The 16,440-nt window shown below is 46.5% G+C and overlaps 1 protein-coding gene across 1 annotated transcript in view; it reads left to right on the forward strand.

Moving 5' to 3' along the window:
• The window catches only part of ABCA2 (ATP binding cassette subfamily A member 2), an 86,821-nt gene extending 81,953 nt beyond the window's left edge, over positions 1-4,868 (forward strand). Inside the window, exons 44-49 of the mRNA XM_056860221.1 lie at positions 918-1,021; positions 1,208-1,300; positions 2,370-2,472; positions 3,688-3,825; positions 4,022-4,228; positions 4,750-4,868. Coding sequence (XP_056716199.1) covers positions 918-1,021; positions 1,208-1,300; positions 2,370-2,472; positions 3,688-3,825; positions 4,022-4,228; positions 4,750-4,785 — 681 coding nt within the window. The 3' untranslated portion in view covers positions 4,786-4,868. The remainder of the gene's footprint in view (positions 1-917; positions 1,022-1,207; positions 1,301-2,369; positions 2,473-3,687; positions 3,826-4,021; positions 4,229-4,749) is intronic.
• The last annotated feature ends 11,572 nt before the right edge of the window (positions 4,869-16,440 follow it).

Genomic DNA, 16,440 nt, shown 5'->3' on the forward strand with positions numbered 1-16,440 from the left:
CCAGGTGCCTGGCACAGCTCCATGGGTGTGCCCTTCGAAATGTTTCCTTTTAATTTGGTGTTGGTGTTTTCAGAAAAGGCATGACTGTTGTTATCCTGAAATTTTGGGAGTACTGATACAATTTCAGGACTCTGTTTTGGGTACTTTGGGAGGGGGTCAGGGATACAAGGCATCGGTAGGCAGAGGCTGGGTCTACCACCACTGTTTTCAGTTGGTGGTACACTTTTGTCTCTCACCGGAGGCCAGGTCTACTGCCCATTGAAAGCAGTGGTGACTGACCTGGCATTCAGACCAAGATTCCAGGTCTACTCTGAGGCTAAAATTACCCAATCTTGAAATTTTAGGATGTACCTTTTTTAAAAAATCTGGGGTTTTGGGATTGCCATTTGCCATGTCAGATATCCCTGAGCTAAACAAGCCAGCAAATTTTGGACATAATTTCACCTTGGAAATATCTGAATGCACATGTCCGCACAGCCCTTAGTGACTATCAAGCAGGACTGATGCTTCAATAGTGTGTTGTACTGCTGTGCTCTGTTCCTAGTTATGGCTACAGTCCTATGCTGTGTCTTCATATGTGTCCCGAATCCAGTTGTACTATGGTAGCACTTAATGACAGAACCAAAGCATCACAACACCAAAAAAGAGGCAAACTAAATGTGTGTGTGGGAGTTCCTATTCACAGAGGAAGCATTTTTAAAAAGCAGTACAAGGTTTCCAATCAAAAAAACATATATCTGTGCAAATCTGCCATAAGTGATCTAGGGAGCAGGTTTTCCTAGATCCCTTCCACCCTACAAATGCATATTTTAGGACCCATAGCCCCTGGCTCAGGCTTTGTTGGAATCAGTATCAGTGATGGAAATCTTGGAGATACTAGTCTGGGAGAGGCTAATTCTTTGCCCCTTTCCTGGCAGGACGAGCCAACTACTGGTATGGACCCCAAAGCGAGGCGTTTTCTGTGGAACCTCATCTTGGACATCATCAAAACTGGCCGTTCAGTGGTGCTGACATCGCACAGGTTGGGGGTGCCCTGTTCCTACTGTCTGAGGGGTGGTGGGGAGGGAACTGTTGAAGCCGCGAAACAGATTAATGAATAGGAGCATGGGCTTAGCTGTTCCAACTAGAAGACTAAATGTGTGACTTGAGCCCAGGGGGATCTACCCAGCCGGTTCCCGGCTGATGCCTTCATTTCCATTTCCCTCAGCATGGAAGAATGTGAGGCCCTCTGCACTCGTCTGGCGATAATGGTGAACGGACGCCTGAAATGTCTTGGCAGCATCCAGCACCTGAAAAACAGGTATTTGAGAGGATGACAAAGGAGGGGGAAGAGAGGCCCTTCCAGACCTGCAGGTTCTGCTCAGAGCTGCATTGATACTTAGTGGGTGAGCAAGGATCCTATCATCTCACTGCCTTGTAGAACAGGAGCAGAAGAAGAAGAGTTGGTTTTTATATGCCGACTTTCTCCACCACTTAAAGCTCTCAGAGCCAGTTTGAGTCTTCCTTAAGAGAACTGTGACTAGCCCAAGGTCACCCAGCTGGCTTCATGTGTAGGAGTGGGGAAACAAATCCAATTCACCAGACTAGCGTCCACCACTCATGCAGAGGAGTGGGGAATCAAACCTGGTTCTCCAGATCAGAGTCCATCGCTCTTAACCACTACATCAATCTGGCTCTCAAGGCTCCTGTGGTTGTGCTTCCTGTGAGTCTCTGTTTTACTGGACGCAGCACATTTGCTGAAGCATCCAAGGCTTCTGTGAAGGCCGGCAACCACAATGCCACAAATTGGATCCTCCAGCCACCTTCTTGGCATCTGAAAAATAAAGCGAGGTTGGTGGGGAAATTGAAGTGTGAAAGCCACATGGTGTTTGCAGTCAGTAGGCACTGCCACTTGTCAACAGTAGCATTGCCTTGCAGAAAACTCTAGAGGTCTTTGGGCACGTTTAGCCTTGATCTGGAGCACTCCAAAAAGTCTGGAGTCTGTTCTGAAAAGAATCTTCCTAAAAAATGGACCTCCAGTTAGTAAGTTAAGGAGCAGATGCAGAAAATTGCAGTAATGTATAAGTATAACTTAAATTGTGCTGCTAAGACAAGGCAAAAGAAGAGGCTTTGTACTAAGTTGGTTACCCTTTCTTAATGAGCAATTAATGAGCAATGAATATACGTCCTCCTGGGATACACACACGTACCCTTTCTTTATGATATGATTGCAACATGCCTTTTGTTTACTGATTATGCTTCTAAAATTTGTTGTAATTGTAAAAACAAAACCAGGGCAGATTCATAGGAGGGTGTTCTGTGTTTTCGTGGGGGGTGGGGATGTAAGTGGCAGAATTGGATCCTTGACTGACTTTCTTCATGCTGGCCAGGTTTGGGGATGGATACATGATCACAGTGCGGACCAAATCCAGCCTGAACGTCAAGGAGGTGGTGCGATTCTTCAACAGGAACTTCCCAGAGGCTATCCTCAAGGTGAGGCTTATTCCAGCAAGAGAGGCTTCACTTCCTGCCCAGCCTCTACCTTAAAGCCCAGTTGTAGGCTGTTGTGAGGATAAAATTGGGAAGGGAGGAGGAGAACCCCGTAAGTTTCTTGGCGGATGCGATAAATATGAAGTACATGCTTCTCTTTTGCTAATGTGAAGATGCAGGTGTGGAAGGTAACGTAATGAATAGTTTTATTTGCAAAATTTTGTCGAAGGCTTTCACGGTCAGAGTTCATTGGTTCTTGTAGGTTATCCGGGCTGTGTGACCGTGGTCTTGGTATTTTCTTTCCTGACGTTTCGCCAGCAGCTGTGGCAGGCATTTTCAGAGGAGTAACACTGAAGGACAGTGTCTCTTAGTGTCAAGTGTGTAGGAAGAGTAATATATAGTTAGAAGGGGGTTAGGTTTGAGCTGAATCATTGTCCTGCAAAGTATTAAAGGTCTGCATCGCAGTAGAAAAGTTAAAGAACAAAGTAGATGTGCTTTCTTGTTCCGAAGTGTTTCCAATCTCCGGGTCTGTTGAATTATTTTCTCCCCGTAGAGGCGTTCAAAATATTGTCGAATATTTTTATTTGCATTTAGCCAAAGGCCATTACGAACATGTCAACAATATCACTGATACATAATAAAAGGAAATAAGAGGTTAATAAAATGCTGGATTGATAATAAATATACATAATAAACTATGCCAAATTGATGCATACAAAGAAATAAGAACTAAAATTTGCAGTGGTGTCCCAATTGGCCAATGGGACCTAGCAACGATTAAAATCAACTCGAAGGATCAGCTTTCTTAGCAACCATATTGGACCTTATTTTCTTTGCCGCCAGAGCATACAGGGAAGTCCAATAAGAAACAAACCCATTGGTGTCTTTTAACAAAAATACTAATTTCTCAGCACTAGGACAAGTGTTTAGGCCAGAAACCAAGAAGTTTAGCCCTGGGTTCTATGTTTAGAGGGCATTCAAATAAGTAGTGGTAAAAGCCCTCCAGAGCAGACATTCCACAGATGCTAAAACGTTGATCTTTTGGAATTTGGCCATAATGCCCAGTCAATACAGCCATTGGCATTGTTTGAAACCGTAGGGATGTAAAAGCTGTTCTAAGCTTTGGATTTGGTATATTGGCGAGTGGAAGGTAACGAGAAAAGTTGAGCAGGATCCCTTGTGCCACTGACATTTCCCTTCCTCTTCCCACTCTCCCAGGAAAGGCATCACACAAAGGTACAGTACCAGCTCAAGTCCGAGCAGATCTCCCTAGCCCAAGTGTTCAGCAAGATGGAGCAGGTGGTGGAGGTCCTGGGCATTGAAGATTATTCCGTCAGCCAAACCACGCTGGACAACGTAAGTATGGAGGAGGGTCAGGGAGGTTCCTTGAGGCAAGGGGCTCTCTGGCTGGGTTGTAAGTTTTAGTTTCCGCACTTGGAGGGCAGGCCTGGGAAGGACCTCTGCCCCAAATCCTGGAGACAGATCAGTGGTCCTGAAACTGACTTCCTGATCCTTTTGTTTCCCTCTGATCCCCTCCACCCACCCCTCCCAGGTGTTTGTGAACTTTGCCAAGAAGCAGAGCGATAACCTGGAACAGCAGGAGACCAGCCCGGCCTGTTCTGTGGAGTCTCCGTTGCAACGCTTGCTGAACCTCTTGCGCCCCCGGGCTGCCCCGACTGAACTACGGGCCCTAGTGGTGGAGGAGCCCGAGGACCTGGAAACGGACGATGAGGGACTGATCAGCTTTGAGGAAGAGCGGGTGAGCAGGGGTGAAAGCAAGCTTGTGGGGAGGGGAAAGTGTGTATAGTGGACCTGTGCTTTTCCAGGGAGGCAAGAAACCACTTGGGTTGGGGGAAGGAAGGTCCTACAGCACCAAAGAACGCCATTATACAGGGAGGCTGACATTAGGGAAAGAGGAGCAGAGTGGCGGTAAGGGAGTTGAAGGTCAGGATGCCAGGTGGCTGAAAGAAGAAGGATAGACGGTGGATCGGAACAGCCAGGATTGAAACAAAAGGTACATGGAGAAAATGCAAAGATGGCTGCCAGGAAAGGATTGGCAGTGAAAGAGTGGGATTGGGACTGATGGGCAGGAAATGGTGTGGAAGGGCAAGTGCAAAGATAGGGAGGGAGCTTGAAGGAGAAGGAATGGGAGGTCAAGCAAGCAATGGCAGGAATTGTAGGTTGTGCGTTGATTTAAACTACAGGTAACCACATTGTTGGTTGCTAAGTGCAATTGGCTCCAATTTTCAATCGGGACTCTTTTTCTGCCTGTCTTCGCAGGCTCAGCTCTCCTTCAATACCGACACACTTTGCTGAAAAATGGAGGGGGACACAGCCCCCCTCCCGGCTTTAAACCACAGACTCCCTCCCACCTGGCACCCACTTTCCCGGCCCCTCGCCTGACCCTCCGTCGAGCAGCAGCTGCTCCCTGTTTAGCGAGGTGGCAGGAGGCGAGGGAGTATCTTGAAGCCCTGCCAGCGAGGCCTTCGCCAGCATCTGACTTCAGTGTCTGTCCTGGAGGGTGCTGACATATTACCAGCGAGCCCCACGAAAGAGGAGCTGGCCTGGACCCAGCGGCCGCATTGATGGGGAGCATAGATGGATGTTAGCGGCATGATCTCCAGCAGCAGACCCACAGAGGAGGAACTGTGTGCCCCCCCAACCCTTCATGCAATTCTTTTGGTTCCTGGAAAGATCACTGGCCTGGCTTAGGGGCAGAAGGTGCTAACACAGGAGCCTTGTAGGCACCACAGCGGACAGGCAACACGTTCCCGACTCTGGCAGATTTCTCTTGGCTGCTATGGAATGCTTTTGCAAGAAGAGACGCTGCCTCTGACAGCAGCCCAACCCCAGCTGGGGGATATTTGAACCCTTTTCTACTGTGTTGACTTTCTGGCTTGGCTGCCTTGGCACTGCTTTCTTGGGGGGCTCTTGCACAGGTTCCCCCAGAGCTTGGAAAGGGAAGACGCCAAACTGTCTGACTTAACTTTTGCACCCAGGGATTGTGTGGATGTTTTATTTCCTAAAGGGGACAGATGTGAGGGAGACCGTCCAGCATGCTCCCTAGCGGGGCAAGTGTGGGGGTGCGGGCTCCCTCTTTCTTGCATTGGTGCAACGTAAAGGGCCAAAAGGGATCGGTACAACCGTCTGCTTTTTGCAGATCTGGAAAATGCCCTGAGCCTACTTGGTCATCTTTGTGCTAAAGCAAGTGTATTTGTGAGTGTGCGTGTGTGTTCTTCCCCTCCCTCTCTGTCTCTGCTCCCCCCTATCCCAACCAAGAGACCCTGAGCTATTTTTAAACTTAACTAATCATGAAATGCTGCTCTTATTGAAAAATAAAATAAAAATAATGCTTCTAGCCCTCATGGCTGTGAAAACACCAACAATGTATCTGCTTTAAAGGCTTAGAAAGGAGAAGTATTTGGAGCAAGGCTTAGCTGAGGCTGGGCATGGGGGGGGGGGTGTCCTTATCTAAGTTTGGTCTGCATCCTGTTTTGGAAATGGGGGTTTTCAGGAGGCATCAGGGTGAGCCTAGAACTCCCTTTGGAGCAACATATTACAGCAATAATCAAGGGCAGGTTGAAGATTGGCAGCTAGGCCTGGGCTCGAAGGAGAGTCCAAGGTTGTGCTGTCAAGGCACTGGGCCAACAGGTGATGTTTGTGCCAGTGATGAGGTTGATCTGGCAGGATCTGTTTCCAGGTCCTCAGAATTTAAGGCTGGATCTTCCATTTCAGGGATCAGGTCCAAGCACCTTTCTTAGCACTATGGGGCTTTTTGTGTGTGTGTAACATCCAGATGCCTGTGCTGTCTTAAGGTGCCTCTCTCCAGGACAGGGCAGTATGCCCCAAGTTCCCTGTAGCTCAGAATTCTGTTAAAAGTGGCGGGCCAGATGCCACCGGAAAACTCAGTGTGAGGGAAAGATAGGAGATAGCAGGGCTCTGCGGTCAGTCTCCAACATCTGATATTCAGAGGTATACTGCCTCTGAACACAGAGGCTTAGTTTGATTTATCATAGCTGCTAATATAGAACTCCATGAATTGATGCAGTATTTTGCAGGCTAGCAATATCATGATCCATTGCCATGTTTCAAGGGTGCTGAATTCTCTTTGGCAGGGATGGGTGAAGCTAAAGTGGAGACTATGTATCGGAGGTTTTGCCTTGGATTTGCTACTCTCTAGATACACGTTTTTCCCATCCTAATTCTCAGAACTCAAAAATAACCCCCCATGCAGAGTTTTGAGAATTCAGATGGGGAAAATGTATATCTAGAGAGCAGCAAATCCTCCCATGCATAAGTGGCCTTTGAGGTAAAATCAGATCTTTTTGGCCCAGATGTTGCTTTGGGAAAAAATCTACCTCTCCTCCTGGGGAGAAATTGGGCAGATTCATATTTTAATCTTTTTTTCAGAGCAGAAGTTGAAAAGGCAGAGCCATACATGTGGCACCCTCAAATGCAAATTGCGGTTGTGCATTTAAAAGTATAGATTTCTTTGCGTGAAATGCAGAAAGGGGTTTTTAGATGGTTTGTCTAACCTGCTATAAACATGGGATCAATGGCCGGATCCTTTCTTGGTCATGAAACAGGCACCAATTGAAAACAAGTGTGCCCTTTGCCATCCATGAGCATAGCAGGGAAACAGGCGCCAATTGAAAGCAAGTGTGCCCTTGGCAATTCGTGGCACACTGGTAGGTGTTTTGTGGTTTTCAGTTCCAGTTCTCTTTGCAGCTATGTTCCAAATGTAAATTGCCTCTTCTGGGGACTAGGATATGGCCTAAAACCTTCCGAAGGAATACTAAAGTTCCCCGACTATGGAAGCCTGCTACCATACAGTAGAAAATCAGCCTCACGTGAGTCTTTAATCTAAATACCGGGTACCCAACTGCAGAGGAGTTTTCCTGCTGTATCTCTGTATAGTCTGCTGCTCTGTCCTTACCCCTTTCCAATCAGCCTTCACTAAGTGGGACTGGTAATTCTGGCACATCTCTTCCTCATATGGGATTGGATTGTTTGGTTGCTGCCTGTGTAGACCTGCAGCAGGATTCCTTGCCCTTTGAGGAGGCTGCAAAGTGTGCCTCTGTGTGAGTTGCAGCTCTGCCTGTCTACTTCCAATCAGGAACCACACCCATGGAGGAGAGGGGTTACTCTTTTTTTGGAGGGGGGATGTTTAAGTTTTCTAGATTCTGGAAAGTACATATTTTCAGGCATAAGAATAAAGTATGCCTTTTTTGGGGAGAGGGGGATTGGGTCTCATCAATCTGAAAAACACTGGGATAGATTGTAAGGGCTTTGCTGAATGTTTGTCTAAGGTACTTTAAGGCTTCTTGTATTTCTCCTTCTCTCCTCCCTGTTATGTAGTTTGGTTCTATCTCTAGATGGATTCTGACCATCATATTTTGGCACCCTTGCCTGTTTGTCCCTTGCTCATGATGTACAGTTGTGTGCTTCTCTTCCCTCTGCCCCATCCATTTCAGTGCCCCTCTTGCTTTCCTGCCTCCACCTCTTTGCTACTCCTTGCCAGACAGCTCCCCGTTCTGCAAGATGTTGTGCCAAATGAGCTGCTTAGCACGGGCAGTAGACTTACAAAATGTGTTTTTTTTCTTTTAAAGAAAATCCTGGTGCAAATTTTTCTTGCAAACGTGGGATTGTTTTTTAAAAAATGTTGAGTTTCTTTGGAAGAAAGAGGGGGTTACTGGAGAATGAATGGCCTCAGCTATGCCAAGGGGCAAGAGATCAGGGCAGGGGCAATGGCATGTACATGGTGGCTCCTTGGAGCAGCAGGTTTTTCCAGAGATTTCCTGAATCATCATCTCCCTCTGCAGCTCACATGCAACTCAAAATCTTGTGTCTTGGGACCTTATCAAGAGTGCACTCGCAAAACGAGCAACTGTGGGATCCATTCCTTCACCCCATCCCACGAGGAGCTCGCATACGTGTGTTTTAAAGACATCCCAGAAACTTGCCCATTGTGGGACTGACTGCCTTTGATTCTTGCTCTCTGGCATGCTGCCTTAACACTCCGGGCTTTCCCCCTGGTTTTCTGATTTGTCTGGCCAGTTTCCCATGCACTGTGCCTCACTGAACCAGAATCAGGGCTGTTTTGTTGGCCTTTGTGGGAATTCTTGGTGGTTGGTAAGGGCCTTTACAACAAGCCTGTATATTGCTAGCAAAAAAACAACAACGACAAAATGTGAAAATAATTATTGTTTTAATAAAAATCGTAATAACCAGCGATTGTTGGATGCTTTTGCCGTGCTGTTACTTGCTCTTCAGCAATGCATGGAGACAGCTAAAGGATCTTAGACAGATGAACTTTGGCTTTTTTAATTTTTAAGAGAGAGAGAGAGTGTGTTTATGTTTCATCTCCTCACATCTTTGGTGATTCTTGTTGGGGTTTCCCCCTGCACAACGAACGTTTACTGTGGTCACGAGATTCTCACTGCAATATTTCAGCAGTTAAACGAGTTCACTGCTTCCCCCCACCCTTTGCAGTCTTTCTCTGTGGTGCTGTATGTTGTGAGACCTGTAGAAAAACCTTGCTTACCCCCCCCACTTAAAACTTGCACACTCAGCAGCAGGTGATGCGGGCAAGGGAGGGGAGTTCAGTGGTGGAGCAACCCAGAGCACCTCCCGGGTCTCTCCTTTTCACATGAGAATTTTCTGGAAGAGGAATGTGCCGTCATTCGCTATAAACACAACAAGCACAGTGATCTAAAATGGGAGAAACAGTGCCAAATCAATTTCTGGAATTTTGCAGGCCGAGGGAGAGAGATTGGTGAATGTTACATGAGCGATTTATTTTCCTTTTAAACCATATTTCAATTTGAAATTTAAAACTAGCCTAAGATAGCCCCGTGGCGCAGAGTGGTAAGCTGCAGTCCTGCAGTCCAAGCTCTGCTCATGACCTGAGTTCGATCCCAACGGAAGTTGGTTTCAGGTAGCTGGCTCAAGGTTGACTCAGCCTTCCATTCTTCCGAGGTCAGTAAAATGAGTACCCAGCTTGCTGGGGGTAAAGGGAAGACCACTGGGGAAGGCACTGGCAAACCACCCTGTAAAAAAAAACAAAGTCTGCCTAGGAAACGTTGGGATGTGACGTCACCCCATGGGTCAGGAATGACCTGGTGCTTGCACAGGGGACCTTTACCTTTACCTTTAAGATAGTCCTGTCCTGGAAAGGAACTCCAAGCAGTTGGGGATACAATAATTTATGGTCTGTTCATATAATAATGGCTTACATACTAAAGTGCCCACAAGTTGATCTTTTTCCTGTCAAAATGATACAGTATCCATCAATTTTCTTTTATCCCACCCTTTCTTCAAGGAGGTCAAGGCAGCACACTTGGCTTACCTCTCCTCCATCATTTGACTGTGCTTTAAATGAGCGCAAGCTTGGGCAATTCCTCAGGGAGAGGCTTGGAATTGGGGACAATACTTAAGCTTTCATCTTTATTGAACATATAAAATTAACAGCCAGCAAATGCAAGTAGGTTGGAAGACTAATATAAAATACTAAATGTGGGGAATTACTGAAACTGCAAGTAACTAGAGCCACTGCCCTCACTTCGCAAGATCTGAGCAAGGCTGTTAAGGCTAGGACGTTTTGGAGGACATTGATTCATAGGGTCGCCATGAGTCGGAAGCGACTTGACAGCACTTTACACGCACAACGAGGGAGGTAGGATGATTGAGTTTCCTGAGTGATGACAGTGTTTCCTGAGTGGCAAACTGGATTGTCAAAGATGAGCAGGTGGCTGGTGACACTGGCTTCAACTCATGATTAGGTTTCCAGGGAAGTCTGCATTGTAAGACAGATTCCTGGATGGTCCTAAAAGGTTAATTATTGTCCTGCAAACCTTGATTGTGTTAATCATGGACTGAGTTTTGATGAGCCCTCAGGAAGCCAAAGAATGAGTTCAAGGGAGTGTTCTGGTCCCCAGGGGAACCCTGCCTACTTCCTTGTGAGTCAGGATCTTGATTGCCTGTAGAGTGATCTCAATTTCTCAGCCCTTGATATATGGAATCTCTCCCACAATCTCAAACATTCTGTAGCCCGAGAAGACATGGAGGAGGGTCCTGACTTTTGGAGTTACACGATGTTCTAAGCACTACACAACACCAGCTCTGTGAGTTGCATAACATGTCAAGTTGCACCATCGTGCACGAGAAATCAATACTGTACCCAAATGATGATGTAAAGATCCTGCAATTTACTCTGCCAAAGCAACTGGACACTTGGGTGGGGTGGGGGGAGGAAACCAGAGGATCCCCACTCATAACCCAGATTTGCAAACTGGCCCAGGTGAGTAGAAAAAGTGAAATTGAAAAATAAATAAATACAGAAATGTAGTCTTTGCAAGAAAAAGCTATGTACATATTTTATTTCCTGCAGAACTGTGTAGCTTGCATAATGCCTTTCAATAGCAGAACATTGACACCCCCAGGAGCAGAATTTTGGATTTCAGCACACCAAAGCCTAGCCTCTATGCTGTATTTCCTGGCTTTGGGTTTTCTGAGCAATCTCTCATTGCTTGTATCGTGCAGTGTTCCCCTCTGCAGGGTTTTCAAAGGTCAGTTGACTCATGAACCAGTACAGAAATATGATGGCTATTTTTATGTTCCTGGAGGTGTGGATCTCTTCCCCCTTGGTTTCAGAGGCACAGACAAAAGGGCAGGGTGAGGCATCAGGTTATATATGGAAGAAGTTGCTATGTTTTGGTCCCTGAGGCTTGTTTCCAGCGACGGGGTTGCAAAGACATTGCTTGCGGATTGGCCAGTCGAGGGTATACTCTGGGGCTTTGGCAGGAAATGTGAGTTAGGCACTGAAGAATCCCAGCAATGGGCCCAGCCTTGCTTTTGTTAATAAAGCAAAATGGTGTGGAACCGTTTAGCCAATGAACCAGGGTTTCCCCAAAATCTGGCACTGAGCACCTGTTTTAATTTATACAGGGTTGTGTGTGGGTCAAGACTTTTAAAAAATTGCCCCAAATTAAAGCTGATTTTTGCAACTTATGTTAAATATTCCAATAAAACAAATGTACACAGTTTTCCTTGTGTTTATGTGGGAAAGGGCAGGGAACTCTTTGGGGTAGTGAAGTCCATTTCCCGGCCCTTGGAAGTCTTATTCAGCCACATGCCTAAGGAAGGAGTAGGGTTGCCAGGTCCCTCTTCTCAACCGGCGAGAGGTTTTTGGGCAGAGCCTGAGGAGGGCGTGGTTTGGGGAGGGACTTCAATGCCATAGAGTCAATTGCCAAAGGGGCCATTTTTTCCAGGTGAACTGATCTCTAACCAGCTGGAGATCAGTTGTGATAGCAGGAGATCTCCAGCTAGTACCAGGAGGTTGGCAACCCTAGGAGGAAGAAACAAGAGCCATCAACCTCAGCTCTCTAGAGGAAGGGCTGAGATTTCAGTAGGCAAAGCCCACATGCTTTCAAACATATCTGCAGCCATAAGGACTAGATACTTGTGTCAAGGAACAAGTCCCCTAGTGCAGTTTCTTGTTCTCTTATACAGCGGTTCAGGCTTCAGGCCTACAATGTGTGTGTAAAGTGCCGTCAAGTCGCAGCTGACTTATGGTGACCCCTTATGGGGTTTTCAAGGCAAGAGACTCACAGAGGTGGTTTGCCAGTGCCTTCCTCTGCACAGCAACCCTGGTATTCCTTCGTGGTCTCCCATCCAAATACTAACCAGGGCTGACCCTGCTTAGCTTCTGAGATCTGACGAGATCGGGCTGTACCATGCTGCCTTCCCTCCCTCAGGCCTACAATAGAAACGTTTAATTTGGGAAATAATTGTGCTGTTGCTTGAGATTTAGCAAGCTGTGAGTTTTTGCAACTGAGATAAGAGTCCAGGTGCTGGGAGGAGGCAGTTTCTATCCCAACTCCCTTCTAGTCTCCAAGGCCGAGAACAGTTGGAACCACATTCCATCCAATTAGTGGAGATGAAATTATAAACCTTGACACCTCTGAGAAGTGGGAGGGTTTAGCCTGCAGATAAGCCCCCACCACTTTATCTCACTCTGACCCTCTTGGTCACCTGGCTGGTAACAGGGTTATGTAGTTAATTGACATCACCAGCCACGGATCTGATTGGTCAAATGAGCTCAGGCCAACTCAGACCCTTGGCCATAAAGGTTAGCATTTTTGGTCAAGTTTTGTTCTTGGTGCCTTGGCAACTTGATCCAACTTTGGACTTCGTGGTTTCGTGCCTGCTTTATGGGTCAGACATGCTGTCTGCCCATGCTGATTCTTGGAAAGAATGGACTTGAATGCTGGAGGATTTCAGCTGGAAGGGTAACATCTGGTAATCTGAACTAATATTATTCCTGTGTAGTTAGTCCCCTTGATTTAGCCTTTGTTATTTTAATCCTCTCTGCTCACTGTTCTTTTTAGAAATATTTTCGCACAATTTTAATAAATCACTTTATATCTTGTGGTGTTTTTTCTTCAGGTGGCTTCAATCTCATTCCAGTATCTAGGCCTACGCTGCTATACCTACCAGGTTAATTGTTTTGTGAAACTCACGCTGCAAGTGGTCTACCTTGCAGGAGTGACTTTCTTGACTTTAATCCCAGGAAGGTAGGAAGTATGCCCCTTGGCTTCTGGCTGTTTGCGTAGTGAAAAGGGGCTGATAGGAGCTACTAAGGTGAGGTGTGAGGACTCATACCCCAGGGTAGTGTAATTTTGTGTGTTTTGGCCCATCCCAAGAATCCCTTGGACTGGCGGTCTTCGACAACTTGGTTCTTGGTTTAAAGTGAAAATTTAGGAACTTGAAGTCTAATGTTGTATTAGTTTGTCATTGAACACAACTGTAGCATCCACACAACCTCTTCTGCTTTTGAGTTTCTTTGGCAACCTCCTTATAGATAGATGGCATAAAAAATGATAGTAGATTAGAGTCCTCCTTTCTCTCCCTGCCTCTTTCTTGAAGACGAAAGAGTCAGCAGAGGGAAAACAGGATAGTGCCAAATACGCCACTGGGGACTTGCAGTTTGGAATTTGTTTGTTTATGGGTGGTGCTTGGGGTGTATAAACAGCAGCTGGAAAATTCAGAAGTGCCAGCTTGATGAATATTGCAATCATCACTTGTGTTACTTGTTTAATTGTGTCCCAGTGATTCCTCTTACCAGGGTAGTTTGGAGGGCAGAGGAAAGACCTGGATAAGATGCCCTGTAGTGGGCAACCTCATGGGGATTGCAGGGTCAGTCTTCCATTTCCCACTGTGTCTGGATGGGCCATTTAAAGGTCATGGAATATAGCAGCTACCTGGATGTGCTGCCTCTCTGGCTGTTTCCTGTAGTTTAGCCTGAAGAGGAGAAGACTGAGAGGAGATATGATAACCATCTTCAAGTACTTGAAGGGTTGTCATATAGAGGAGGGTGCCAAGTTGTTTTCTGTTGCTCCAGAAGGTCGGACCAGAACCAACGAGTTGAAATTAAATCAAAAGAGTTTCCATCTAGACATTAGGAAGAATTTTTTAACAGTTAGAGCAGTTCCTCAGTGGAACAGGCTTCCTCGGGAGGTGTTAAGCTCTCCTTCCCTGGAGGTTTTTAAGAAGGGGCTAGATGGCCATCTGTCAGCAATGCTGATTCTATGACCTTAGGCAGATCTTGAGATGGAGGGCACCTTGGCCATCTTCTGAGCATGAAGTATTGGTCACTGGGGGTGTGGGGGGGGGAGGTAGTTCGGAATTTCCTGCATTGTGCAGGGGGTTGGACTAGATGATCCTGGTGGTCCCTTCCAACTCTATGATTCTATGTAGTCCTCGGTCTTGGTTTAGGCATGCATTCTGAAGACCTCAAAGTTGGGCATGAGGAGGAAAATGTGGCTGAGCCTAAGAACCCTAACCTTGAGGCATAATCATTTGTGGTTTATATCAGGGATAGGGAACAGGGATCACTAGTCTTCAACATGCAAATGACTTCCTTTGAGAGAGAGAAAAAGGAGCATACAAGTATCTTAAATACATGAAATGTAAAGAGCCAGTGAGGCTGGAACTCAAAAGTGGGTGAACAAAAAACAAAGTGTTTAAAACCCAGCACGAGCATAAAAACAGCACAAAACATTTAGCAGCCTAAAATGATCCTTGTAAAACAGCCCTTGGGGAGGGGCCATGGCTCAGTGGTAGAGCATCTGCTTGGCATGCAGAAGTCCCAGGTTTGATCCCCGGCATCTCCAGTTAAAGGACCAGGCAAGTAGGTGATGTGAAAGACCTCAGCCTGAGACCCTGGAGAGCAGCTGCCAGTCTGAGTACTGTAGACAATGTTGACTTTGATAGACCAAGGGTCTGATTCAGTATAAGGCAGCTTCATGTGTTCATGTGGGTTGTGACTCTCGCACAGGTCAGTCACAATACATCTTCTCCCGTGACAGTAACAACTGGCTCTGTGCTGATCTGGGTGGGCAGCACCGAGAGTTTCAGTGATTGCAAAAGATTTTTCTGTAGTAGGTACCAGGCGGGCCGGCCCTGTTGCTTCCCGCCTTGAGCAGGCTGCCGGCACAAACTGTCGTGGGTAGCTGTTCTCCTCTAAAACGTGGGCCGAGAGCTGAGCCCTCAGCCAGATGAGGAGGTGGCGTGGCATGCGTCCAGTTTCCGTTGTACCCAACAGGCTTCTGAATTAAGATTCCCGGTGTCTCGCTTTACAAACTCCCAGTTCTCTTGCCAGTCCCTCCAGGTATGGAGCCAGATCAAAGGGCTTTTTAGGAGTATTATTCAGGTGGAGATGAAACATGGGAGGGAAGATTTTTAAGGCAGCTGTCCTTGGTAATCCTTGTAAAGTTTCTAGATTCAAGTCGCATCATCTAAACACTGGTGGGTATGCTAGTAAATGCCGTTTGTATTCAGCATGCATAACCATGGCTGCCATGTTTCCCATCTCTAATAGTGAAAACGAGTGAAGGGAAAATTCTCGTATCCTGCCATTGTTCTGGATGTGTGGATTGGCTCCATCTCTTTATTTAGAGAATATATATACCGCCTCTCCAAAGACCTGCAAGGGTGGCTGACAAGGTGAGAAAAGGATAAAATTATAAAAGCATTAAAATGAACACAATCTTTAAAACCCAGCAAGCCGCACAAAACATTTAGCAACCTAAAACGATCCTCATAAAACAGCTCTCAGCCTAGAAGCAGACTGTAAAAACAGTTTAAAACAATCACTCATCCACCCACCCCCAGGGGGGAAAATATTTTGGCTTGTTTTTTCAAAGAGTGGGTATGTGTAACATTCAGAAGTCCATTTTATGTTTTATATTATGGTTTCAGGATAAAATGTAAGGGGCAAGGAAGCCTCAAGGGAAAGGCATTCCACGGGCAAGATGCCACCACTGAAACAGATGGGCAACTCTTTCAGCACAAGGGTGATGTGATCCCTATATCCAGCCCCTGACAATAGCTTGGATGTCCCATTTTAGACTCAACAATGTTTTCTGGAACGTTTTCAAAGGCAGCCCTGCGTATGTGCGAATGTGTATCCGCCTTTCTTCATTATTCTCGCAAAATTCCTGATCCCCACCATGAATATTGCTTCTTGGTTTTCTGACCAGTAACAATCACTTCAGCGTCTTCCACACCAGCATTGCCCAGTGCCTACACAGCCTGGCATGCCTGTGAATAGTCTGTGACATCATAGCAGCTCAGCCAGTGGCGAAGGAGGGATTGCAGGCAGTCATGCACAGCCGCCTGGAAGATCGTACTTTTTTAAAAGGGTAAGGTGGGTAGCTGTTTACCAGTCCCGTATCCATCACTGTTGCGGGAGGGTGTGTGTGAATGCAGCCTTTTGAGGTTGTACAGAACTCTGTCTTGCCATTTCCTGAACAGGAGTGAGGGAGTTCCTCTGAAAAGACAATTTGGGTAGCTGCAGAAACAGGGCGTTGAGAGGAGACCGGAGGAATGCTGCTTGTGGAGCTTTGGTGAGGGTGTGTCTATTTTATAAAGCAGACCGAGAGTAGGGTGCCAGAAAACTGTCTGGGGTTT

Source organism: Euleptes europaea, chromosome 14, assembly GCF_029931775.1.
Source record: "Euleptes europaea isolate rEulEur1 chromosome 14, rEulEur1.hap1, whole genome shotgun sequence".
Lineage (NCBI taxonomy): Eukaryota > Metazoa > Chordata > Lepidosauria > Squamata > Sphaerodactylidae > Euleptes > Euleptes europaea.